The sequence below is a fragment of the Trichoderma ghanense genome (assembly GCF_004382785.1).
Source record: "Trichoderma ghanense strain CCMA-1212 chromosome Unknown scaffold_26, whole genome shotgun sequence".
Taxonomy (NCBI): domain Eukaryota; kingdom Fungi; phylum Ascomycota; class Sordariomycetes; order Hypocreales; family Hypocreaceae; genus Trichoderma; species Trichoderma ghanense.
The window spans coordinates 178,030-190,263 of NW_027395689.1; the positions used below are offsets into that span (position 1 = coordinate 178,030).

The following is a 12,234-nucleotide window of genomic DNA, read 5'->3' on the forward strand; positions in this document are numbered from 1 at the left end:
GTGGCATTCGGACCAACCTTGTAGATCTTGTTGAGCGGAGAAAAGAGATATAAGCATATAAGCTTAAATTATTGGCCAATTCTATCCGCAACCCGCCTTCCGGGACCACCTCCTCAAGTCTTCAGGCTCCTGGTTCTTGCCCTTGGCATTACCTCCCGCCCGCGGAGTTCAACTTGTAGTGGCAGATGCAGAGAATCGAGTGTAGTATTTGCGAAAGTTCCATGCGAAAGGAGCAGGTCAAGCAGGCCTCTCTCGCTTAGGAGGTCACAACGAAAGCTGCAGACGTGGCCTTGGGGATGTTTGGTGTCTGAGCGGAAGACAGCTGCTGTTTCAGTTGGGGGACCAAAGGCGCAAACTCTTCCGTTGATGCGTAATACACCATCAAAGGGGCCGATGACACCTGTCACGCAATCACGGGCATGGAATGAAGCTCGGGAAAGAGATTGGTGCTGACATGATAGCCTATTGAGGTGGGTGTATGTGAGACTGTGAAGAACCTTGAATGAAACAAAGACAAGGCAGCATCTTGCTAAGAGGTTCAATTTGTTTCAGCACCAACAGTTACTGGCCAAATATAGATCGGTCGATTAGGACGAGTTGCAAAGCTAGGTAAGTTCTCCAGCTGTGGTGTACCTCTTTAAAAAAAAAACCAGATCCATGTACCTGTAATTGATAAATATTTCTGGAGTGATTTCATGCTTGTCAATTGTCACATCAGTCTCTCATCTTCCTTCCTCGGTCACGGCTCTGTTGTTGCGGATGACGGCATGAATTCCATGTGATAGCTCTATACGCTAAAATTAGCAAGCGGCGGACATCGAAGAAGCCGTAATAATATAGTGGTTAGTATATCAGTTTGTGGATAATTGAAGCACTGAAGACCGAGGTTCGATTCCTCGTTACGGCATGATTTTTTTGCCCTTTTTCCCAACAAATCTCCATTTCCTTTGGTCTCCTGACTTCTGAAGCCAGTCGATTCTTTTTCGTACTTCGATGATAGCATCGACCCTGCTTCGGGCATTTCTGTTCGTGGTGGGTATTTTCCGACAAGGGTTCATTAGGTGCACAGCATCACAGCAGGCCGGGAATAAAGTAATGGCAGGAGATGAAGCAAATTCCCGCACAATGTGGCTCTGTGATCCAGCCGAGCATTTTGTGGTACGCATCGTTTGTGCTCCAGAAAAGAGTCGGTAGCAGATGATCCATTATGTATGACGTGACTAGGTCCTTGATGCGTAGCACGCTGCTGGGGGCAAGTTTGGCCGCGCTGATTGACTACCGATCTGGTGCGGAAACGCAGCTCGCCCCTGTCGCTCGTGCAATGCGGAGGATGTAACTGGATCTGATTGGCTGTGGTAGCTCTGCCGAGGGACGAGTTCAGTTCGGATCCGCATCAGTTGGGACAACTTGAATCTGCCATCCCAATTGCCGCAGAAGCTTTCGACATATATCCGGACCTATTCGTCGTCTCCCATTGTTCTTCTGTGACCCCAACAGCTGCAATTTTTGTCATTGCGAAAATCCGCTGCTAAAAGTACGAGCAAACAATGGAAGCACCCCCCGTGAGTGCAGCTATTCACAGCTAATTCCTTCGGCAGGAACCCGAACGAGCTCCCATATCCCTGATCCAACATGTCGTCCATCCTCACAGTCCTCTACAACCAGCCCAAAGAGGGCGAATTCTTCGACATGGACTACTACGTCAACAAGCACATGCCCATTGCGAACGAGCACTGGACGCCCCTCGGCCTCAAGAGCTGGCAGGTCGTCAAGTACGGCTCCGACGCGCCCTTTTACGGCGGCGTCGTGTTGCACTTTGAGGCCGCGGAGGCCGCGGCCAATGCCCTCAAGGCGAGCGAGTCGCAGCCCGTCTTTGACGACGTTGCCAACTTCACCAACATGAAGCCCATCCTGCTGCCCGCAAACGTCGAAGGCAGCTGGGAGCGCAAGTAAGAGCGAGGAGGGGTCGCGGAAATATCGCGGGGTTGGACGATCCTTTGTGGCCTTCATGACGCCACCTTGTGCGAGCGATTTAGCCGTAAATTTTCAAATCTGACATGAACAGATTGTGACATTGTCTTCTATGTTTGCCAGGGAACGACTCTGTTGAATATACGGACTACGTGAGCAGATTTGGAGAAGCTGTGCCGTCCCTAAGTCCATATCGTCAGGAAATCTCAATGCAAACCTTGCCCTTATGCTGCCCCGACCACTGATATTCACGGGCTTCCTTGAGCTGATCGAGCCAAAAGGCCCTGGGATCGATGACTGGTCTGAGCTTCTCGAGATTCGCCTCGAAGGCACGGCACAGATCTTCCAGCAAGGTTTCGGATCCTAACGGGGATCGGCCGTACAAGGCATCTGTCCGTTCGGCATCCGGAAACCCCGGCTGGTCGCCCTTCAATGCACCCCAGACAGCCACATGTTTTGACTCTGTCAACTCTGACGGCCTTTAGAGTCCCGGCTTTGGCCGGAATACCCCATTCAGCGTTCCCCTTGTAAGTCATAACATTATCAGCTCCAAGGTCTTTCAGGGGCTCGACCTCTTCGCTGGATCCTGTCGTTGCGATAACTCTCGCGCCGACTGCTCGTGCAAACTGCAGAGCGAAGACACCGACACCTCCGGTACCTTGCGTTAGGGCTCGTTTACCTGCGGTCACCCTGTAGTCAGAAAGCCCAAAGAGCGCGCTCCACGCCGTTACTTCAGCGCAGGTCAAAGTTGAAGCCTCGAGAAAGCTCAGGCTTGATGGGATAGTACAAGTCCCTGCTCGTTTAAAGGACCATGCGTGAGGAAGGTCCCAATCAACCCACATTGAGAGACGTCGCTTCCACTATAGGATCTGCCAGGATGACGACAAATTGGTGCCGGATCTCCTGCAGAACTTGCACTCGACCAAAACCTGGCCATCTTCTATTTGAGGAAGAAGCTGCTCGGAGTATTGTAAAGTCAACCCCTTCTCCCGTGGTGACGTTCCATTGTTTGACAGTCTTGGAGATGGCGAGCGTCATGTTACAATCGTGGCGGGAGACCTCAGGATAATCGCAAAACTAACTGTTTCTGGAGCCCTTTCCAATAAGGTATGGAAGCGTTAAGAGCTACGATCTAAGAAGTGAACTGTATTCTATACAGAGCCTATCTGCCCGCATGTTCATCATTCGATTATGTGCAAAGCCATTAATAATTCTCTCAGGAAGTCTACTTGAGTCAGAAGGACGAACGAACTTTCGACAACGAGCCTGGAATCGAAGTTCATTGATAGTGTTTGTTGAATAGGGTAAGTATGTGTTGGAGGTTAGCTGTCTCAGCGTTGTCACTGTAAGACAAACAGGAACCTTCATTCTGTTATCGCCGTGCTTGATAGAAAGCTTAACGCCGAAGGGGTTTCGCGGAATGAGATGTCGCCAGACTGGGCGTCGCAGACTGGATTGCAACCGTTCAGACAAGCACCTTACTAATCCAAGGGCGAATATTGTCTGCGCCGTGAACTCGTTCAGTTCGCTCGGAGATTCGGCTCTGGTAGAACCTCACCTCCGTTTCGCTGAGCTTCTAAGCATCTGCTGTCGCAGCGCCTAATCAGGAAGCGAATCAGGAATCACTCTAGTAGACAGAAACGATAAATAATTAGATGGAACATTCAGACATTGAAATCCTGGTATATTCTTTGCACTTATTGTTGTTGACACCTTGTGACATCACAGCTCTTCTCAAAACAGCCATTATTGCCTGTTTTGGCTATTTGTGCCACCATTTAACGCCGATGCCTGAGAAGTTGACCGTCGGAACAACACCAAACAGCTCCGGATATCCGTCACTTGTATTGCCGATGCGAGTTGGATGGAGATTTCATCAAAACTCGAGATCCATGAAGGGGCTCCATGAGGATATAAGCATGGACATTCTCTCTTGAAGACAAGACTCAGCAACAATAACAACGACAGCAGCAACTCCCGCACTCTTGAATCATTCATCGACCACAAATCATCAACAACCAGTTCAAGTCATCCCACAATGTCTGTTCCAACTCGCCGCCTTGGAACGGATGGACCTCTCGTCACAGCCATCGGCTTTGGCGCAATGGGCATCAGTGCCTTCTACGGAGCCACAGAGCCCGACGAGCAGCGTCTCAAGGTCCTAGACCATCTCTACGAGACCGGGGAGAGATTCTGGGACACTGCCAACGTCTACGGAGACTCTGAGGAGCTCATTGGGAAATGGTTCGAGCGAAACCCCGAGAAGCGAAAGGACATTGTGCTAGCTACCAAGTTTGGAAACCGGGGCCCCAACACTCCCAACAACGATCCCGAGTATGCTAGGCAGTGCGCTGAGGAAAGTCTGAGGCGCCTGAAGACGGATTATATCGATTTGTACTATGTGCATAGACTTGACTCCAACACCCCTATCGAGAAGACAGTCAGGGGCATGGTTGAGCTGAAAAAGTGAGTCCATCTTCATGCATCACAGTTTGGATCTGATACTGGCAGAAGACATGCTAATTACCCTTCAGGAAAGGCTGGATTCGACATCTTGGTCTCTCCGAGGTCTCAGCCGATACTCTCAGGCGAGCCCATGCCGTGCATCGAATCGCTGCCGTCCAGATGGAGTACAGCCCCTTTGCCCTCGAAATCGAATTGCCAGAGACAAACCTGCTCAACACTTGCAAGGAGCTCGGCGTCGCGGTTGTCGCCTACTCTCCTCTCGGCCGAGGTATGCTTACCGGGCAGATCAAGAGCCCCGATGATTTCGAAGAGGGCGACTTCCGGAGAAACATTCCTCGCTTCTCTCCTGAGAACTTCCCCAAGAACTTGGAGCTGGTGGCCACTTTGCAGGAGATTGCGGCTCGACACAACGCTACCAGTTCGCAGCTGGTTCTTGCGTGGCTATTGAAGCAGTGGGACATGGTCATTCCAATTCCCGGGACCAAGAAGATCAAGTACTATGACGAGAATATGGGGGCACTGCGGCTGAACGTTAGTGATGAGGAGAATGTCGAGGTCAGGAGGGCTATTGAAAAGGTGGCGATTGTTGGAGACAGGTATCCTCCAGGGTGGACTGCAGGACTGTTTGTGACCACTGTTCCCCTGGAGGAGTAGGCGGTTTAGTTGGTGCTATTGCGTGCTTGATATAGCTAAAATTCTCAAGATATACATGTTAAGAATCCTAGTTTAGATGAAGTGCATCGAAGTGTGACATTGACACCGTCCATTGAGCATATAGTCTCGTCAATAATTCGTACATCCAACACCGTAATGTAGGTCACCGTTCTCTCCTCATACCTTTCACCTCGTCCCAGAAAATCGCAAATCGCAACGGCAACTTCTTCCGATCAATGCTGGCATATAACAGCTGTATTGATCCAAGCTGCATCCGTAACGGCCAAAATGCACCCCTTATTGCCGTCAGAGACCCGAACATCCCTCCTATCTCCATGACTTTATCGTGCTAAAGATGGCATCATTCAACCGATGCGGGGCTGAATCTGCTATATTGATACCCCGCTATGTATGAGATGCTTTAGTGGAACAATTGGCCTCCCATTGACGGGATAAATATCGCGACGTGGTCACGATTGTTTTACCAAATAATATATGAAGCCTCAAGGCAGCTTCAAAGACTTGACGAAGAAGTTTCAGACAAAAATAAGCATCTAAAGATGGGTTCAAAGCCTACTTCAGCACTCAAGATCGTCTTTGGGGCCATGACCCTGGGAGAAAGAGGTTGGCCGTTTTCAATTTATCCAGCTTCTGTCTTTTTTCTGATTCGCTCTTTTCAGGCGCAAACCAAGCCCGTGTTCATACTTTGGAAGAATGTGCCGAGATCCTCGACGTCTTTCAGGAATTCGGCCACTCAGAGGTTGACACGGCCCGGGTCTACGGCGGTGGCAGTTCTGAGAAGTTTCTTGGTCAATTAGAGTGGCAGAAGAGAGGCATTGTCATGGATACGAAGCTGGCGCCTCACGATAACTACGACCATACGCCTGCCAGTATTCGAAAAGGTCTGCTAGACAGCTTACAGGCCCTTGGAGCAGACAAGGTAAGACGAAGTAGAGTCAAGGCTCTGTTACGAGTGTCATTATCGACTAACTCATCCTCTTCCTCCGTCAATAGGTTGACATGTGGTACCTTCATGCGCCTGATCACAACACGCCATATGAAGATACCCTCCGCGAAGTCAACAAGCTTTACGAAGAAGGCTACTTCAATCGCTTCGGCATCAGCAACTACTCCGCATGGGAGACCGCCCAGCTCTGCGAAATCAGCATCCGCAACGGATGGAAGAAGCCCGACGTCTACCAGGGCGTGTACAATGGCCTCCACCGAGCGGTTGAGCCCGAGCTCTTCCCCTGTCTCCGATACTACGGCATCGCCTTTTACCAATACAATCCCTTGGCCGGAGGCATCCTCACAGACAAGTACAAGCTCGAGTATACGGAGCACGAAGATGGCAGCCGCTTTGACCCTAAGCGACCACAAGGTGCTCAATATCGTGCGAGGTACTGGAACGAGACATACTTCAAGGCATTGGATGTCGTGAGGCCTGTCGCTGCCAAGCTCGGCATCCCCACTGCCGAGGCTGCCTTGCGATGGTCTCTTCATCACAGCTTGTTGAAGAAGGAACACGGTGATGCCATCATCATTGGCGCAAGCAGTGCTCGGCAGTTGAGGGAGAACCTGACGAGCTTGGAAAAGGGACCGTTGCCGGATGAGCTAGTCGCGGCGTTTGATGAGGGATGGGAAGTGGCCAAGGCAGTCTGTCGACCGTATTTTCGCTAGAATGCCATGGGCATGCATTCCCTCTTCTGATCGGGAGGTAGTGTAACAATTATCCTCGCTGAAAATACCGGAGGCATTTATGTCCTGGCGACGCATTGGCCTAAGGGACGGGCTGGTTAGAGCATGTTGATACTGCTCCTGTCGCTGTCGGGACTCATATCGCCGACGGCACGTCATGCCGGCCACAATGTCGTGCAATTTCTACCACTTTCTCAGATTCCTCCCCGATTTATAGAACCTTCGTGATATGTTATCTTTACCCGTAGTTTCCTGATTATTTATAGCTTGCATCTCGTATTGTTGACCGATGCGAAGATCAGCGGTACTCAACTCGTACGATGTCTAAACCTCACATTACGTTGCCATTCTGCGGACGATGATGGCAATGGAAGGACGAGAGTACTCATGAGCCGTGTTCGTTCGAAACCCCTGGTTTCCTTCCCCGTTCCCCATTATGCCCTATACCGCTGAGGGGAAGCCTTTCGAAGCGGTATTTGAGACTCGACGGGAGCATCTGCTCTCACAGTCGAGCATAATTATAAGCCGGGATCGGCAGTTCAGACTCTCGCTTAATTCTTAGATACCCCATATTCTTGTTATCCGATCCGTCGGGATGCAACCCTGTCTAGTATCCGATGCCAAAGTACCTCCAGAAACTTGACTCGAACCGTCTTGGATCGCGAACTATCTTTAGGCTAACAGAATTTCTCTTTGACTGGTTCGTATCCGAATGATCAGACCTGAAAGACGAGTGACGTCGAACTAAGACTCCCCGCAAAAGGCAACGTATGATGCATCCGCTAGATGATGGTGAGGGATTCATGGGGTATAAGAGACTCTAGGTTTCACTTGAGATCTTGGAGTAACTGAGTGGAACAGGTCCACTTTGTGATTGCGGTTCCTTTACTGGACTTTTCGATCTGCTGCAGGATGGTTCGAAACTCGGTGGCGTCAGCCCTCGCAACTCTGGGCCTCGTCGCGGGCGAAACAGTCCATGTAAACGTCGCCAGGGCGCCCCCGGCATCAGCGAGTCCTCCCATCTCACTTGACTTTCAGTCGTTCTCCATTGAGACTGCGTTTCTAGTTGACTTTCAGGGTACACACTGCCGTGCCCGAGACATAAGGCAACAAGCTCACTATGCTCTCCAGGAAACAAATCCCATCCCAACAGATTCACCAACAACCTCTTGGCAAATCTGAGAGCCTTTAATGGGGACGTACCCCAGATTCTCCGTATCGGAGGGAACACTCAGTATGGAGACTAGTCAACTGCTCTCTATGAATTATTTCTGAACTTCATTCGTAGGGATCACGTCACCTATGTTCCTTATCAAAAAGAGCAGATCATCAACTTCTGGGATCCATCCTACAACTCTGACCAGCCACGCAATTCTTCCGTGGGTCCGGCCTTCTGGGAGGCATTCACAGCCATTGAGGGTACGAAGTACATCTTCGGACTCAACTTCTACAAGAACGATTCGACGTATCTTGAGAACCTTCGAGGACAGGTCTCAGAGTCCTTGAAGCAGATTCCTGCTGATAGGCTGCACTTGTTTGAGATTGGCAACGAGAATGACTACGGCGCATTGTCTGGTTTCCGGCCCCCAACATGGACGCAGCAGGATTGGGTTGAAGAGTGGAATGACCGCGCACGACATATCCAGACTCCAGACAAGAGTCTCCGATTCTATGCTCCTTCAGCATGCTGCTACAATATCACGACTCCCTATTCGTTCTTCTCTCCGTGGACCATCTGGAACAGCACGTTTGATTACGACCGAGATGGCTGGATTACAGAGGTATCCCAGCACGGGTGAGTAATATTAACCCTCTATTCTGCGCATAATGGCTGACACAGTGATCCAGATATGTCTCTGGGACATCCCAGAACCCGACCCTTCAAGGTATGGCTTCCATAACAACAGCTGGTGCCTACTCAGCTGGCTTGGCTAACGAGAAACCAGGTACTCTCATGAACCACACAAGTGTAGTGATCAATGGAACCGTCCATCAATCGCTTTGCAAGCTTCATCACGATGCCGGTCGCATCTACACGCTCGGTGAAACCAACAGCGTCTCTGGCCAAGGTGCATACGGCGTTTCCAATGTCTTTGGCTCTGCACTGTTCATTGTGGACTACGAGCTCTACTATGCATCCTTTGTAAGTCAATAAATTCTCGAACATCTTCCACAGCAGATCCTTACGGAGCGTAATAGGGCGTAAATCGCATGCATTTGCATCAAGGAACAGGCTATCGCTACGGCGCCTGGCTGCCGATTGCTCAGAACGGAACCGGCCCGTCGACGAATCCCCCTTATTACGGCCATGTCATGGTCTCCAAGTTTATCGGAGCCCATCCCAAGACGAGGGTCAACAATATTGATCTGAACAGCGATTTTTGTTCCGCATACGCAGCATATGAAGACGGTCGACTGGCGCGAGTTGTCATTCTTAACCTCCACGAATGGAGTCCTGCGAGCAGTGCTGAAGCCGAAGCCTCAAAGGCACCAACTACGACTTTCACCATTAGCACCGGCAACAGGGGAATCAAATACGCTGCTGTCGAGCTGATGACGGCTCCGGGCGCACTTTCGGAGACGAACATTACGGTCGCTGGACTGAGTTATGATTACAACCTAGCAGAAGGAAAGCCTGTGAGAGTGGCGAAACAGTATGGGAGTTTGCTTCGCCCGAATCGCATGGGAGATATTACTGTTCAGGTGAGGCATTCGCAAGCCGTTCTTTTGACGTTTAAATAGAGTAGCGTTTGGCAGATGCTCCGTCTAAGCGGGAATGGGTGAGAACCATAAGAACCAAGTAGTAAGCCAAAATGCTGTGCTAAAGTGAAAGCCACATTTGGAGGAATGACGGACGGATATTACCGAATCTCCGGCTTCGATCCAACATAGACCTTGACAACCAAGTGACAGCCTCGCATACATCATGCCTTCAGAGGCTGTCCGTGCCAGCAGAGGCAGCTAAAGGCTTCACTTCTCCCTCCCTCCAAACCAGCCCACGGCCTATTGGTAATCGCTATCAAGACCCCCCTGCGCAACGGGCCCACCGTCCACCAAAGTTGCGCAATCAAACCTCTCCATTCGCCATCCGATTTCCACGGCTCTAGCCGAAAACCGGCAGTGGACCTCGCTATCTCAAGGAGCCAAAGGGCGCTTCTTCTTCCTCTCCAGTCAACGCCATCCGAGCTCGAAGCAGCCAGCAGTGTCACTCCGTGAGACAGATTGGCCGAGAACTGCCAGTTGTCAGTCGATCAGAATGGCAACGGACGAAACCACGCCGCTGCTTCCCGGCCGCAAGGCTTCGGCCTCGGTCGACCACCAGAAGAGCTTCGGGGATTCGCTGAGAAGCTTCTTTACGAGTGTTGAGAACCGTATCTTGGCGGCTGGATTCCTTATCTGCGTCGCGTTCAGCTTCACTCAAGTTCCGTGTGTTCTCTCGCCTTTCAGCTGTGCCTATCACGGTCACTGATGTGTCCCACGCAAAAGAGTGAGAGCACAGCTAACAACATGGCAGGCTCATGTATGTTTTCCATCTTATGGTATGCGACGAATTCTACGACCATCACCCACCGTTTGAGGGCCCCGGCCAGCGGTGCAGTCGCGACGAAATCGCAGCTGGAACGGCTACGCAGTTCAGTATCCTGGGCATGAGCACGACGCTATGCGGTAAGTTTCTTCGGGGAGAAGACATGACATTCCCTCAAAAATAATTGATCTGCTTCCACTCTATTCATGATTAGCACTAATCACTAAGACGTCTGAACTTCCAGGAACCCTCAATCTCTTCATTGCAGGGTGGACAGTCAAAAAGATTGGCCCTCGGTCCGCTCTGATGATTCAGACCCTCGTGCCCGCCATCCGAGTCCTTGCGCAAATCTTTGGCGTCATTGCCGGCAAGCGAACGGGCATCCTGATCATCCAGGCTACTCAGCTCATCACGATCATCGGCGGGCCGGCGGGATACATTCTCATCACCAACATCTTCGTGAGCGAGACTGTCGAGCCGTCTCGACGAACAGCCGTCTTTGGCAAGCTGCAGGGAAGCATCATGCTGGGACAGAGCGTCGGCTACCTAGGTATGTATGCTCGGATTCGATTCTCGATTGCACTTATACGGACAGCTGACTCTGGCCATGCGATGGATAGTCGGCGGAATGCTTGGAGATGCAATCGATATCCGCGCCCCCTTTGACGTTGCATTTGTCACCTTTCTCCTCTCCTGTACTTACGTGCACTTCACTCTCCCCTACATCTCGCCAGAATCCATGAGCAACAAGAAGAAGCCCGGCCAACAAGGCATTGCAAGCTTCTTCGCCCCTCTCAAGATCCTCGTACCACAGCGTTTGCGCACGGCCAAGGGCAGCATCAAGAAGCACTATGGCGTTGTTGTCCTCTGTGCCGGCATCTTTCTCGGAGTGGTGAGTGCAGCAAAGCATAATATTTCTCATCCTGTGTTCCAGTATCGTGACTGACTAGAGACTTTCTCCAGCTGGCGACCGACTACGCCCCTCTATTGATGCAAATGTATGCCACCGCGGCTTTCGACTTTGACCAGTCCGACAACGGATGGCTCATGTTCGAGTTCGCCTTTATGCGAAGCGTCTTCCTCATCCTCCTGTTTCCTCACATCATCAGCTTCGGCCGCTCCCTGATGAAGCGTAATTCCAGCCCGTCGCCCGCAGACAGCGATGCCTCATCTGTTACCACAGCGGATGACCCAATACCAACTGAGCCTGGCGACTTCGATGCCGCTACTGGCGAGCAGACGGATATTGAGCCCACTAGACCTATTCCTACGGGGCGTCATCACGAAGTCGGCCACTTTGACCTCATTTTCCTGCGATGGAGTCTGGTCGTTGACGGCGCACTTACCACTGTCGTCGCATTTGCCACCAAACGATGGCACATTTACCTCGGTGAGCCATTCCTCAGACACACTCGAACAGGTCTCTATCCCCTGTGAAATGCTAACAGAGAGCCTTGCAGCCGCCTTCCTGCTCCCTTTCGGGTCGGGTTCTGCACCAGCAGCCAAAGGCGTCATCACAGACATGTGTTCAGAATCTCATCGTGCAGATGCCCTAAACGCCGTGACGCTCGTGGAGAATATCGCCCGACTGACAACACAGGGACTGTTCGGTTTTGTCTACTCCAGCCTGGCGAGCGTGGGCAAAGCGTACGCGACGTTTTACTGCAATGCTGTAAGTGCTCCAGTGACGACTCGAGCCAATGTTGAATGTGTTTTGCTGCAATGCTAACATTACTTTCCACATAGGCCATCGCAGTAGTCGGAATGGCAGTGCTGCTGTTCTCTAATTTCCCTCCCGCTGGGAGCACATTGATTGACGAAGAAGGCGAAGAACCGCATGACAACTGAAACGAGAGCATATATTCTTGATGAATCATTTACGACAAAATCCGCCCCCTTATGCCACAATGAGGTGAAGC

At 51.1% G+C, this 12,234-nt stretch overlaps 6 protein-coding genes across 6 annotated transcripts; 5 read left to right on the plus strand and 1 right to left on the minus strand.

The window, feature by feature from the left end:
- Positions 1-1,632: 1,632 nt before the first annotated feature.
- On the plus strand, positions 1,633-1,953 carry CCMA1212_010511 (uncharacterized protein; the record flags this gene model as incomplete). The annotated part of the gene is made up of 1 exon (XM_073707553.1): positions 1,633-1,953. One exon carries the CDS (start codon positions 1,633-1,635, stop codon positions 1,951-1,953), a length of 321 nt encoding a protein of 106 aa, XP_073553950.1.
- A 214-nt stretch (positions 1,954-2,167) lies between these two features.
- CCMA1212_010512 (uncharacterized protein) lies at positions 2,168-2,813 on the minus strand (the record flags this gene model as incomplete). Its single annotated transcript, XM_073707554.1, has 2 exons — positions 2,168-2,398; positions 2,448-2,813. 2 exons carry the CDS (start codon positions 2,811-2,813, stop codon positions 2,168-2,170), a joined length of 597 nt encoding a protein of 198 aa, XP_073553949.1.
- A 1,196-nt stretch (positions 2,814-4,009) lies between these two features.
- Positions 4,010-5,091, plus strand: CCMA1212_010513 (Aldo-keto reductase [NADP]; the record flags this gene model as incomplete). The annotated part of the gene is made up of 2 exons (XM_073707555.1): positions 4,010-4,437; positions 4,506-5,091. 2 exons carry the CDS (start codon positions 4,010-4,012, stop codon positions 5,089-5,091), a joined length of 1,014 nt encoding a protein of 337 aa, XP_073553948.1.
- Positions 5,092-5,651: 560 nt separating this feature from the next.
- CCMA1212_010514 (Aflatoxin B1 aldehyde reductase member 3) lies at positions 5,652-6,771 on the plus strand (the record flags this gene model as incomplete). Its single annotated transcript, XM_073707556.1, has 3 exons — positions 5,652-5,655; positions 5,772-6,031; positions 6,106-6,771. 3 exons carry the CDS (start codon positions 5,652-5,654, stop codon positions 6,769-6,771), a joined length of 930 nt encoding a protein of 309 aa, XP_073553954.1.
- Positions 6,772-7,701: 930 nt separating this feature from the next.
- On the plus strand, positions 7,702-9,531 carry CCMA1212_010515 (Beta-glucuronidase; the record flags this gene model as incomplete). Its single annotated transcript, XM_073707557.1, has 5 exons — positions 7,702-7,867; positions 7,921-8,023; positions 8,078-8,584; positions 8,638-8,932; positions 8,989-9,531. The coding sequence occupies 5 exons, from the start codon at positions 7,702-7,704 to the stop codon at positions 9,529-9,531; spliced, it is 1,614 nt and encodes a 537-aa protein (XP_073553953.1).
- Positions 9,532-10,045: 514 nt separating this feature from the next.
- Positions 10,046-12,163, plus strand: CCMA1212_010516 (uncharacterized protein; the record flags this gene model as incomplete). Its single annotated transcript, XM_073707558.1, has 7 exons — positions 10,046-10,215; positions 10,304-10,455; positions 10,530-10,865; positions 10,936-11,207; positions 11,279-11,705; positions 11,764-11,987; positions 12,062-12,163. 7 exons carry the CDS (start codon positions 10,046-10,048, stop codon positions 12,161-12,163), a joined length of 1,683 nt encoding a protein of 560 aa, XP_073553952.1.
- Between the last annotated feature and the right edge of the window lie 71 nt (positions 12,164-12,234).